The sequence below is a fragment of the Microchirus variegatus genome (assembly GCF_963457635.1).
Source record: "Microchirus variegatus genome assembly, chromosome: 1".
In the NCBI taxonomy this organism is placed as follows: Eukaryota; Metazoa; Chordata; class Actinopteri; order Pleuronectiformes; family Soleidae; genus Microchirus; species Microchirus variegatus.
Window position 1 is genome coordinate 8,698,251 of NC_139802.1, and position 14,637 is coordinate 8,712,887.

Genomic DNA, 14,637 nt, shown 5'->3' on the forward strand with positions numbered 1-14,637 from the left:
GGCTGTGTTTATAGGTTGCAAACCAAAAAAACAAAAAAACTATTGTAGTAATAAATGTTAGGTTAACATATCACAAAAAGGGCTTTTTTTTTGTTTAATGCAGTCAGCAAATGGGTGCAAAAGTGCAATAAACCAACGAGTGAAAGGTGCATAATTTTCAGCCAGTTACGGCACTCTGTCCTAACATGCTGCTGAGATGGGATAAACATCGCAACTCCAAGAAAAAAAGAAAAATGAAAGAAAAGGGGAAATGCCTGGGAGTGTACTCAAAGCCTGACTGACGAGGACAAAATAAAGTATTGACATTAATTTATAACACCAAATACTTACAGCACTAATTTTCCCAATGATCTTTGGCAACTAAGGGCGAGTTGAGAGGGAAAATCCAAAGGAAATCCACCTGGAAATATCATTAAAGTTGTTTCAACTTTGTACAGCATAATCCCACTTTTCAATACGGAGCCTTAAAATTAGGACAGGCCGTGGCCATGATGCAATCCAGACAGAAATGTAGCCGTTTTCAGCTGATGGATTAATGGATTTTCTCACAGCTTTAACTTGAAGAATGCAATTGTCAACTGATGCCACCAGAGACCGTTGAATGTGAATAGGGTCTCTCATAGTGACAACACTACAAGGAATTATCGCCATGTCCAGTCTAATCCCTATAGTGTTTCCAGTCACACAACTATTTTGCACTGCCCATCCAGGACGAGTACGACAGAAAACATTGGAGAATTTTCCCACTGAAGAGTGATTTTTTTTTCTTCTCCCCTCTTAGGTAATGGTGAAGACCAAAACAGAGCTGCCTGAAAGACACATTTACAATCTGGCACAGAAAGATAGAATCACAGCATTTAATTTAGCTTTTTTTCTACAGTTTAACAGATTTTTATAGTTTTACTCCTAATTTCCCACCACTTAAATCCATTGGACACACATGCTGGAGAAGTGGCTAAGTGGTTTTGAACAATGCCTGCACATTTTAATGAAGGTGTGGGCAGAAGTGCTATTCCTGATGGGCACATTTGATTGTTGCTAAAGTAGTAGTTTAACTAAGACTCTAGATTTACAACAATGACCATGATTGAGTCCATATCTCTGAGATTAAAATGTAAAATGGACAGATTATTGTTGCCACAGAGGCACTGACAGAAAAGTTCAAACGGTGGCTATGATGTAAAACTACATGGATTTCATGTAGGTTTACAAGTTTACATCTTGAAAAATCAAAGAATTAATATAAATGAAAAAAAGCTGGAACAGAGCAACACTGGCTGTAATAAAAGTGTTCAAGAAGATGTAAGATACAACCTGGCATTGTAAAATTAATATCTCTCCTCAAAAGACTGGCCAAATTCCGAATATATGCAAGTACAGTATTTCTCTTACTTATGTGTTGGATTTTCTTTAGCCAAAATTAATCAGTGAACAAATTCAAGGCAATGCAAATGACCATGTTAAATTGTTTATTTGTCATAAAACCCACAGATATATGCCATTAGTACAATATGGTTAAATTAATGCCAAAAAAACATTCCGGGGCAAACCTGGGGACATTTAATCAAACATAAGAGGACAGAAAGGCAGAAAGTCACAAACGCCACCAAAAATGTATTTTACCTAGAGTATCCAACTTCGACTTATGAGTGAAGCCGGTGTAGAGTTTCATAGATTGGATCAGGTCATTTTTCCACTGCAACAGAATAAGGTTTCATACTCCAAAGGTACTGTAACAGTCTTTTAGCGCGATGACACAGAGGGACATCTGGATAGTGCTTCCTGATTTGATGGTGAAAAAATGTCTTTTCCTGGCTGCTCTCCACTGATTGGATAAATGAAGAGGAAAAGAGGGAGAGCGTGGAGTTCAGGCCTACCAGACGTTGACTCTGGAAAAGGAGAGAGCTTCCTTGAGTTAAAGTGAATACCTTGGCAAGCCGCGGCATATGGCAGGTGGGGAGGAAAAGTGGAGCTGGATGGAGATGGTGAGGAGGGAGGATGAGTGACGATGTGTTGGGTTCAATTTAGTATTTTTTTTTTTTAGTGGCTATTTCCCACTTATTTATTGAGGCCAACATTTTAATTGTTATGACTCAAGGTAATCGTGACAATAAAAGTGGTTTATGCAATAATCTGGCACCCTGACTGTCCAAGAGTCTCAAAGCATTTGTCAACACTTCTGCAACTAATGAAAGACAATAGTCCAACCAACAATGAGAAAGCTGCATGAGTTTACACAACTCAATGGGGCATAATATATCCACGACTTGTAAAAGACTGTTAACACCTGGCACTAAAATCAGGTTTGTGTGTCTGATGACACCACCTTAAAATACAGATGTGAATACACCCAAAACAGCTGATTCACCATCTTCAAAATGCTTGAGCTTCACATCGATTCAAGGGGCTTCAGAGTTAACTTGGCATGTTACCCGCAAGTAAACATACCGTATTTTCCGGACTATAAGTCGCGTTTTTTTAGTTTGGCTGGCCATGCAACCTGTATTTAGAAGCGACTTGTGATCTATGTAATCTATGACCACAAGAGGGCATGGTCCACACCACCAAAATAATTGCACAAGTAAACCATAAAGACAGAGAGAACGCAGATAAAATGCCACCAAAAAGAAAAAGCTATACTTCAAAATTTAAACTGCAAATGATATGCAGGTATGCATCCGAAAACGGTAATCGAGCAGCGGAAAGAAAGTTTGGAGTGAACAGAAAAACTGGCGAAAAGCAGAGGTAACTCTTACTTCTATGAAAAAAATCAAAGAAGGCTAATTGCGGGCTGAAAGCGCGATGGCCAGAGCTGAAGGAACAAGTCCACAAATGGGTTCTTGAACAGCGTGCTGCTGGAAAGCGACTTATAGAGCAATGCGACTTATGCGAATAATACTAATACTCCGGTGCGACATATAGTTCGGAAAATACGGTACCTGAACATGTTGGGAGGTTTGTGAGTGATAGGTCAACATTTTGTCTTATATTACTGCTGTACTAATGCACCTTTTCATGGGTCAATGCAACAAGCTAATTCTATAATTCAACATTTTTTAATACTTTACTACATTTAGGGCTTTAGAATGGACAGATCCTATGAAGGCCAGCTGCAACAGCAGGACACAAATCTACTACTTACAGCAAAACTATCATTGGGTTCCTGGATTTACTATATATAACTGCTGCTGTATTGCATTAATGGAAAGTCAAAGGTTAGTGGTACAACTGGAAAATAATAATATAAGTGTGTTGAAATTTAGTTGTTAGCTAAACAGATAATTTAAGTGATTTGCTGATTGACAAAGTTAATGAGGTAAAGTTAATGAATGCCCCCACATTCTTTGTGTGATGTAATAATAAAACACATACATTTGTACAGAGTTTGGACTCTGCTGTCATGTTTATTTTTTTGCAATGAGAAAGGAATCTTTTCAATTAATAATTGATCAACAGCTTTTTCTTAATGCTCAGGTCAGTTTCACAGCTCCAATCTAAGTGAGAAGCTTGCTAAGTAAAGCTAATCATGCTGAGAAGACGTTGAGCAGCAGCAGAGAGTTGTTCAATTGAAAATTTGAAAATGAGCACTTGCAGTCCGTGATAAAGGGGCACTCTACAAATTTTATGGAAAAGATGTAATTTGTGTGATACACATTTCTACACAAGATAAACATGTGGCATAAAAAAGTATTTGCATAAACAGGGCTGTGGGGTTTGCAGCATGTGAACATTTAACAGTACGGTAATGACAGACTTTATCAAGTTGAATTATAGTAAATGAGGGCTTCTGAATTGGTCGAGGTTGGTCCATAATTGGAACTTCAAGTCTCAACATTTACTAAATTCATTTTTTTTTAACAATTTATCACAATTATCTCATTCTCTGAAGTCCATTGCATTGACTTCAGGTAGTATTTAACCAACTGGAGTGTTAATTTCTTTTCCTGAGTTTTTTTTTTTTGAACATGATTTTTCCATCTTGTATAAATCCTATAATGATATTCTTTAAACTCTTGCTTTTGGAAAAATGTTACATCACTCCTAAAAAAAATCTAAACCATTACGATATGGTTAGTGGACTGTCAGGGTCAATAATTATAACATCGCCACAACTTTGTTTTTAAATGCTCCAGCACTGTTTGTGTAGTTGTATCCTTCATATGGTATAGGGACTTTTTTTTTTTTTTTAAATATAAGATGGTAATAGAAATGAAATCTCTTATGGTCACTGGAGTTTGATTTCATATGTACAGTACTGTGCAAAGCAGTAGAGTAGATGAGAAGAAACAGGTGCCCAACCTTTGACTAACTTGCCAGCATGTGGTCAAAGTAAGAACAGGACTAACCGTCTCCAGATACTGGCTCTTGGTGGAGGCCTGTGCTTGGGCAGGAACTCAATCAAACAGTGCAGGGCATGTTTTATATCATAAGCCATCTTCCTGGTAAAAGACAAATCTGTGCTCCATCTAGAACTGGTCTATTGGCAATTAAAGTCCCATTCATGCACGCATCTACCTTATTTCTTATATTGACTGACTTTAACATAACAGTTGGTATTTTATTTTATTTTTTCTGTACCGAATAGGTACAAATGTAAATCTATTATTGTGCATCATGATTATTTGTCAGTGCATGTCTGTAAATACTTGCTATAAGCATAAAAGTAGTATAGCATTTAAGGGAATTGGATTAATAGACTTAAATGGAATTAGCTCCATGTGAAAGCTGTGAAAGCTGTGAGATCTTTGTACCTCATGGGGGTTCAGTAGTTGATCATCTTTTTGATTGCTTCAAAGCATTTCCACTTGTCTGGGATGTAGAAAGGTTCAAAGATGTGGGGGAATGGTGTGTCGTAACCACAGACTCTACTGATGGGAGCCTCCAGGTTGAGGAAGCACTCCTCCTGTAAAAGTAAAAAAACACAAGAGAACACAATTTAAGGACAAATCAGTGATTATCGACCTAACAGTCCAGTGATCCAACACAATTAATTTATGCAAGGACGGAATTCAAACATATTCAGCCCTTTTGTTTCTGATACTATTGGTCGACAGTATGTTTGTATGACAGCATGTAGTAACAGTAATATATGATCGTTTTCCGGAAAAAAGTAATCACCTTTCATCCATCTGTGGTGAACAAGGTTGTACTGAAGGTCCAATATCTAAGTTTGTGAAGGAGCGGAGTACAACTCAACCTGAGGAAGACCGTTGAATACCATTGGAAACGCGTGTTGTCAAATTTTGATTTCCAATGTCAGAATTGACCTTTCACACTTAGCCTTCTAACAAATGATTAATGACAATGCATAAAACCAAGAGAGAGGCAGATTTTATTTTTTTAATTTGTTTCTTTGTTTGTTTCCAGGCTGATTTGAGCTTATCTGAAATTACAGGCCTGCGCATTCCTCTTTGATAGATTTAGTTTGACAATCTTCCCCAAATTTAAACGATCACGCACATTTGCTTGGCCCAGCAGTTCATTCTTGAGGAATTTGTCCCAAAACTAACATCAGCCTTCTTAGCTCCCTAGAACCAACCCTCTCATTCACAGAACTCAATATTTTACCTTTTTTGCAGCGGAAACACCCAATTTCCCAAGACAAAAACAAGTGGATATATGATATTAACTGGAAAATCAAGCGTAGGCGAGTTCTGTAGGTGGTCGATCAACTTGACACCTTGCTTTTATTTCTACTGACATTGAGGATTTACCTTCTACAAACATAGATGACTCATTCAGTCACATCAAAGAAGGCCAGTGCTGAGGCAATTTTGGCCTGAGAGCAAAACAAGCCACGACTCGTGTCTCTAATGGTCTTTTGACCTCCTCCCACAGAGACAAAGCAAGATGAAGTTGATCAAAACAATCCAAATAGGACAAACCCCCTGATGAGTTACAACTTGGATTCAGGGACACAGATTTAAAGTACCCTCAAGTACCCTTTTATGAGATCATACTGCCTTAATGACATTTGCATAGCAACATCTGTGCATGTTGCCTGTTTGTGCAATACACCTGGCACAGCATGACACTTTGACCCGTTTCTTGTGACACTGACAGCATCACAATGTCAGCCATTCATTTATTCACACGTTATGAACCAAATAAGTTGCTGCACTTTGGTGTTTGGCAGAGCAGGGCTCGTGCGTTTCAGACTACAGTATTATTATTATTATTTTAAATATAACAGCTGGCGGAGTCCAGGGAATGTCAGACTCGATGAGCACTACCATGTTTGTGCTTTAGTGTTTAGAGAAAACACAGCAGAAATGTGCAGCTCTGTGTTCGTGTGCAGCCGACATGCAGTGGTGGAAGAAGTACTGAATCTCAGTACTTAAGTAAAAGTACAAATAACCAAAGAAATATTTATTTTAGTAAAAGTAGAAGTACCAAAATGACAACCCTACTTACCTTACCTACCTGATTTTAAACGTACTTTAAGTATTAAAAGTAAAAGAACCAATTATAAGATGTTTTGTTGAATCATGAGAAAAAAAAAGTGTAACCAACTGCATGAGTGCAGCATGTTATGTGGGATGTGTTCCTAAATGTTTTGGGACAAATTAAGTAAACTTGATTTTTTGAAAACTGTGCCAGTACACAGTCACCTAATGTGCTTCAATCATTCAGTAAAGCTAGTGAGCGAGGGCCAGTCCACCAGCCATAGTGACTTTTGGTGCCAGTAAGAAAGAAACCCAAAACCTAGGAAGTCCCATCTGATTTGTTGTGTAGGGTTCGACAGTGCTGGCACTGTTAACAGCTAGTAACTGGACACGCTGGCAGTGTGCTCCAGCGGGCAATCAGCTTTAATGAAAGCACACTCAATGACATCTAGTTCAACAACACTAACTGAACCTTTCATTTCCTTGTTTCCTCCTTCCTCATAAACTTCAGAACAACCAGAGACTCTCAGGTAAAATGTTCTCCTAGCAGGCTGTGGCAGATCCTGACAACAGCCACTGCACCACCAGTTATGTGGGAGCCTACATTTTTTCCTTTTTGCTTAAGCACACCATTTACATGTGCTGACACATATCCAGGGTCTTGGAGCAGATGACACCCCACACATCTACATTTGAAGCACAGTCGAACTTTGATGTGTATTAAATCCAAAAAAATCTTGAATTCTTGACTCTAAAAAGCTTAGCGTTTGATGTGAGCCTTTCAATGAACAGCATACTGCAGGCATAATCTGATTAAGATTCAGATGGTGGATATTTGATTAAAAACTAACTCCATACACATGAGCTCACTAAAACAGTTCAGTCTTGTTTTAAAGATAATTTGAATGATCAATGTTTGCCATAACTTTCACCTCGCTCACAAAGGAAAGTGGGGTTTTATTGGGCAAAGTTCAGCCTCATTCACGAGAAAAGGTACAAACTTGGGAAATGCACAGTAAAACAGGAGTGTACTTGAAAAGAATAAGCCTGGAGCAATTTTGGATGCATATGATTTGACAGACATGATGTTTTTTCTTGTCAAATCTTCATCTATGATTTCTAGAGTAAAACCCTTTTTTCCCCCGGTACTTATTTGACAGCATATGCTGTGAATGAGCATCTGTGCAAGGTATTTATGAAATGGTGCATTTATGCAGCCAGTGAAGAAGAACTTTCCCTACAAATCATCCAAAGTAATACCACATGGTATCTTGTTTTCTTTTCACTCCAGTGTAAATGACAATGTGATTATCCATGTCAACTTATATTACAACCTAGAAATCTATTCTCTGCCCAACTACTGACAACCAGTCAGACAGTACCAGGGCACATCTGTAATCTCCTCTAAATACATTTACTGGAAGAGGGAGACAAGTACAGTAGTCTGAATGACTGCCTGCCTGTCACCACAGCTGGACAGAGGATGGCCACATAACTCAGATTTCATTCAAAAATAAAAATATGTGGCATGCAAGTGAAACAAGGACTGTATCCTGCATGGGTGCAGAAATATACATGCACTTGTAAAACACTGTATTGGTCAACATTTCCTATTAACATAGTTGTTGTTGGCAAGGCGCAGCTTAGGAAGGTCATGCCTCATGTACAGCTTTATCGGACTACTAACAGACACCTTTGACAAGCTGATGGTGCACTTACCTAAAGGTTACTGTGCAGTGTACAGTGAATTATCTAGAACTGCGTTATCTGTGCAAACAGAGACGAAGGAAACCAAACTCATAACATATATAATGCTTTGAATGGTATTTTCAATGTGATAACCTTTCCAAGGGAATATACTGTGTACAGTCCAATCTGCCAACGTATTGGTGGTCCATGTTAGCAGGTTAGTAACAGGTTTCTAAACTCCAGGGTTTTCAAGTGATCGCAAATTTAAGACGTTGTTCATGTAAAATCCCATAGCATTTACTACATCAGTGCATTAAACATGTTGTCTGGCACTCTGACTTTTTTTTGAATAGAAGTTTTTGAAATAGAAATACTCTCAACCCAAAAGGAGGGATTTTGGAGAATTTGAAGCATCTTGCCAAGATAACAAAAGAAATTAAATTCAAATTTGATAACAAAATACCGTACATTTACTGCGGACTACTTCGAGTGAAATATTACATGAACCCAATGGTGTGGTTTTTCTGGGTAATTTCTTCATTTTGCCACACATACAAATACACAAGCACAAAGTCATCAGAATTCTGACAATACATTTTTATAAAGGGGGCATAGAGACATAAAGGGGGCCCTGGAACCACAGGAATAGCATATTTGTGTAAACCACTGACCATTTTAACAATTTGGGTTGTGATTTTTTGGGGAAATCTTCTGGTTGTTATCTTGAAGACAAATCCCTTTGTTTCATAATTAACATTCCTATTAAATCATTTTCTAATTAATGTGAATAAAACTAACATTAGCCACAAAAGATTAAGTAGATAATGTGACGCTGATGTTGAACAGTAAATGTGGATTTAGCTCAGAAAGTGAGAAATGACTCTGCTCAACACCCTGCAGTTATATGAAGGAACGAAATGGCTAATGAGTGAGTCGGGGCTTTAGGCTATGAAGCTACTGATAGGATCAAGCTGCAGCAGTTCAACATCATATAACCTCCATAACCTCCTCCCCAACATGGTAGTACCTGCATCCAATTCAGAAGTGTTTTAAAGGGAGCCTTCCTGTATAAAAACTGCCCTCTGAAGGCAATTTAGTGTACGACCAGATGGAGAGTGACATCGGAGCAGGGCTTTTACAGTGGCACTTGATTCCCAGAAACAGAACAAACATAAACATTATTTTCTTTAGTCGTTTTGAAAAAGTTATCCATATAAAATGGCTCTAATGACTCAGTAGTACATAGCAGGGCTGTTTGTGGCACACACCAAAACACACCTGCTTAAAAATGCACATTTTCGTGAAATAAAATCCCTTTTGTGACATCAAGCAACTTTCTTTTGCTAATTAAAGGTGGGGATGTCTATACTCAATACAAGAGACCACACGACACTTCAAATTAAGACAAACATTTACCTACACCTTATTCTATTTACAACCCTTAACATTGTGGCGATAAAGGCAACATGTTGAAACATTTGGGTGGACATACATTTTGTGTTGGTGCACTTGAAAAAAAATGAAAATGCACCAGTGTTACCAAAGCAAAAAGTTTGTCAGGAGCCCTGCATGATTAAATCATTTAGTCTGCAGCCAAATATGACAAAGAAAATATCCAAACTATCAAACTCCCCTCGGTTCCTCATACAACAAACAAAATAAAACCATACATGGGTCTTTCTGGAAAGGCTGGGGGATGAATATCCTCTAAAGAAATAATGGACAAAAGGTATTAAAACAATTTTTGTCAAGCCACAATGAAGTTAAATAGTTTTGACCCTGGTTAATAAATGGCTTATAAGCTGACAAAGGAGGACTTGAGAGAAGTTAAAATCCAACTCACTTCCTTGCCTCCACTCATCTTGTGCTCAAATGAGTGTCAGTTTAATTAGAAAGACAGGTATGTTCTCTAGTTTGATGATGACTCTGTAATAGTCACTCTTCTGCATAATGAGGTATGTGGTTTTAGAAGAAATTGTCGGTTGTTTACTTCCTTCTGGCCACAGGTTTTACTTCCTGAGAGGTGACACATACAGAAATATGAGGTATTTTAGTCCATTTGCAATTTGCTTTTTAAATGTCCGCTATTATGCTTTGCATTTTCCTTTTTCCTGTTCATATTTAGCATGGGGAAAGTTTCAACAAATGAGGTTAAGTAATCCCTGCGAGACAAAATCAAATGTCAGACTGCTCTGAATTCAAGGTTCCAGTGGCTTTCTCTACTTTCATGTTGAACTAAAGGCTCGTCATGGATTTCCATTTTTTATATGGTGAGACACTTCAACAAGCACAGACGATGGTCGTGGTAAGTATACTGTTTTCCATTACTTGTGTACTTCATTTGTACTTGAGTATTATTATAGACCTTTGTTTCTTTTCCAATGGTTATTCTGTGATAAGGGACCGACTCTGTCCTTGCACTATGGAAAATGTGGACAAAGGTCATACTGTCGTACCTGCAAAAATACATTACTCAAGATATATAATTAATTTCATTTTAATTCATTCAATCAATAAATCTCCAACCAAGCCAAGATCACAGTCCAGTTTTTCTTTTAAATACATACTATATATTCCTATTCATTCACTCGGCTATAAGGACTGGATTAAAATATATTATTATTATTTTCAAATCCACTGCAAACATGAAAGAGTATTAAAGGCAACTTAGTTTTCTTTTGCAGGCTATAGTGGCTGCAGTCAGCTTAAACTCACAGCAGTTGTAATAGAATCCAATGGTGACCCAGATTCACGCTGAAGGAAAAACAATCAAAACAACCACAAACCCCCTCAAACCACTCAAACAGCAAAATCCTTCTTCCATTCTCTGTTGTTTATTAATTTGCTTGATAAATCACAAACATTTGTATTATTTTGCCGAAAATATGGCTAAGCACACAATTGATATGGCAGTGCTCAAGTGCTAGTCGCTGGCTGCAAATTGTAAAATTAAAGAAATGGCTCATCCCACTACTTACTTTTTCCTGTTCACAAACCATCTGCTTATGAGAACCACAAAAAGATCTCAGAAGACTAGTGATCAAGAATTGTTGATTTGCTTCAAACTGTAAGGAATTATGAAGACATTAGTTCACTGTCAGACGCTCTAAATGGCCAGGATTGATTGCTGTGGCTACACTCTCCCTAGAGGGAGATGTCCTGCTGAGATGATTTATCAGTGAGGTCAAACAATGAAACCCAACAGTTACAGGCGTAATGCAACCACTGGAGCCTGTTTGCATCTGCTTAACAACACTTAATCATTTCAGGGAAAATGTGTTGAAAAGGTTGATCCAGGTGTCGTACAAAACAAGGTCAGGGTGGTTGCCCGTGAGTTGAAGCACATTAGAAGTTGAGATAAAGCAAAACCTGCAAGACTGCAAACAAAATCAAATCTATGTTGTTGAAGTGGCCCTTAAACCAGTAGAGATGCTTAACAGATTAGTTCACACTAGACGAAACTCAAACTATTTTTTTATTTCTACTATTAATTTATTGTTGGATAAAGTTGCTGACTATATTCAAGTAAACAAGGTATATTTATTAAGTGTATTATTGTATTCAACTGTGTGACACTAGGCCTAAGGGTCTATCAAGAGCATCCATCTTGCTAATTGCTCATAATTTTCACATGGATGAGTGAAAACTATGAGCAACTAGTGAGCAAATCAAATACTTACTCATACACAGTGCAACATACTACAAATAATTGTTGGATAGTATTCTGCTGTGTTGACTAGCAGTTCTGCTTGAATTGCCCATCCTCGATTTAAGCGTTTACTGACAGGAGGAGAGAGCAATATCTGAGCACAAGAAAATAAAGATAGGACTAATTGATTTTTCAGCTTCAACTTCAACTCTGACTTCATCCACAATATGGAGGAATCAGCACAACATATGCACAAAGTGCTGTGTGACTTTTGAGGAGGCGAGTATGAGAGGGGAGAGATGTTATTGTTGACACAAATTGCTCAGTGACACAGAGAGTGGAATTCTCTGTGAAAAGCCACACCGGGAGAAAACACCCCATTAAAAATAATTATCTCACCACGCAACAGATGTAATCAGGATGAAAGAAGGGGAGTTTTCATTTAGTAATTGATTACACACTTGATGCAGAATGATTACAATGTCTAGGTCTTTTCTACTGCCATCATCAAGTAGTATTTCATAAACCTTATACGGGATGTTGACCTACAGGATTATTAACAGTGTCTGCTGAGTTTAATAAACCTGATACTGAGAATTATCTCCAGGCATTATGTTGATGTAGATTTTTTTTTTTTTTTTACTACTTTAGGTGTTCGACAGATGGCCTACAGTCAGTGAATTAGCTGTTGGCTCCATGCTGGGGCCTGCTTTTAAGCATACATTTGTTTAAACCACATTTAGACCATGGAAAGTTATGCCGAATTTGAAGTTTGTGTTGTATTAACCATGCATGTACAGACAAAATCCACTGGATCAATTTTGATACCAAAGAAAACATCCAAACACAACAATAATGAGGCAATCTCTTGAGTCTCCCTTTTTTCCAAGTGAGACCAGGACATCTGGAAATCATAGCAAATCAGCTACGCAATATTTGTATTATGTCTCTGTGATATGAACTGACAGAGCAGTGGGATTCTAGAGTGAAATTACATCAGTGTCACATGTATTAAGCATTGTCAGCATTTAAAATTACAATAAAAAAACCTGTTTTTCTATTGGTGTAAAAGTGGTGTGAATTGCTAATGCCTATAATACAAATACAAAAGAATAAATGGTAAGAAATGAAATGTATAACACAGATGTAGAGTGTCTGCACGGTTGCTTATTCTTCTTGGAAATCACCACTTTAACACCAACATCTAAGTTGGTGGTAAAAGGCAATGTGGCAATGTCCTAACCTTTACAAAGATGTCACTTAGGGAGCAGCTACTTTGGCTTTATTACGAAGTGGAGCTTTTATTGACAAGACCACTGCAACCTATTAAGACCAGTACCTTTGAAGACCACCTCGTACCCTCTGAGAGCCACAGGGCCCAATAAAATCTCAACTAGAGTATGTTCTCAAATACAGATGGCACACACTCACCTGTACTGTGGAGCTGATTTCAGCAGCAAAGCCTCCGGTCACTGGAGCCTCATGACTAATGAGCAAACGCCCAGTTTTTACCACCGACTGAAAAAGAAAACATAAAAGATGATGAGACAAGGCTTTACCATTTGACCCTTTGAAGTTTCAAACAAGCAGTGAGGGTGATGATGGTTTACGTTTGCATAATCATGAATCATCAATTATTTGCTTAAGCACTGATAAAATGTGGAAATTAAAACAGAAGGAGATGCCATTTCCAAATTGTTTTCCATATCTGTCAATGGAAAGTTACTGACGAGTAGTGCCATTGGCTAGTGTGTATGCGGCCAGATGATGGGTGTTACCAACCAAATACTGCCTGCTGTGCAATGCTATATCTGCTTACTACTTGGCTGCATGGGTGTCAAACAGTGTTTGCCTCTTAGATGTTTGTGTGCATTTGTATAATGGATATGGACAGCACTATAAGCTGGAGGGCTGACTTAGGCTGGTGCCCAAGGCCAACTGGACAATCATGGACATTAGAGGTCTCAAGCTCCTAGGCATTTGCAATTTGGTTTTTTTGCAACCTTACATTATTGCAGAAGGATGACTCTGCTCCACCCGTTATCTACCACAGCGTAAAACCAATACTATACTATAATCTCATTCACTTGCCACCGGTCCAGACCAAAGCTATGTCTGTTCTCTGCTTCCTCAGCAAACCTTTTTCACTTCACAACCACATTGTTTTATATCTATTCCTTTCCATTAAAAAATTTGTGATGAAACTTAACACCCATCATTATCAATTATGGCCCCCATGCGAGATATTCCCGTCACCATTATTTTGAGAGATTTAAAAAAATGTTTGTCCAGATTTAAAATAAATGCATCGAGACTTGAAAGTATGTGTCAGTGAAATCACTTGTGTGCCACTTTTTCAGCAATGCACTTTAATTTAAACATCACATGACTCTCCCCGAAAGCCGCAAACCAAACAGCCATCTTAACTTGATAAATGAGCCTCACATGTCCATATGGCACTGCAAATTAAGCCTGACATTTTTCCCTTAATGGTACCACATGGTATCAAACACAGGATAATTCTGGGGCTTCATCCTGATGCTTAACAGGCAAATATTTACATTGCTGAGGTCCAGGGTTTGGCTGTGAAGCACTAAATAACTGTGGCTAACTGTACCACTATTGCCTACTTGTGCCGTGGGCTAAATAAGAAACGGATCAAATTAATACAGTTTGATTTAAACACAGTGTTGTATTCAGGTGAACATTTTGGCTCCATCAGTTATAATATCAATTCATACAAACATGCCTATAAATGCACATGCTATAACCATTTACAAACACTGTACAAGCATGTGCCCTTATTTGTTGGTGCACATAACTCAAATAACAGCTTTCTTCCTGCACAGGGCAAGGCGATATGGAAAAAAATCGTATCAATTTACTTTTTTTTTTACTATTTATTCTTTTATG

The 14,637-nt window shown here is 38.0% G+C and overlaps 1 protein-coding gene across 1 annotated transcript in view; it reads right to left on the reverse strand.

Moving 5' to 3' along the window:
• Positions 1-1,461: 1,461 nt before the first annotated feature.
• bckdhb (branched chain keto acid dehydrogenase E1 subunit beta) overlaps positions 1,462-14,637 on the reverse strand; it is a 45,118-nt gene continuing 31,942 nt past the window's right edge. Inside the window, exons 9-11 of the mRNA XM_083901236.1 lie at positions 13,156-13,242; positions 4,752-4,903; positions 1,462-1,889 (exon numbers count right to left, since the gene is read on the reverse strand). Coding sequence (XP_083757362.1) covers positions 4,763-4,903; positions 13,156-13,242 — 228 coding nt within the window. The 3' untranslated portion in view covers positions 1,462-1,889; positions 4,752-4,762. The remainder of the gene's footprint in view (positions 1,890-4,751; positions 4,904-13,155; positions 13,243-14,637) is intronic.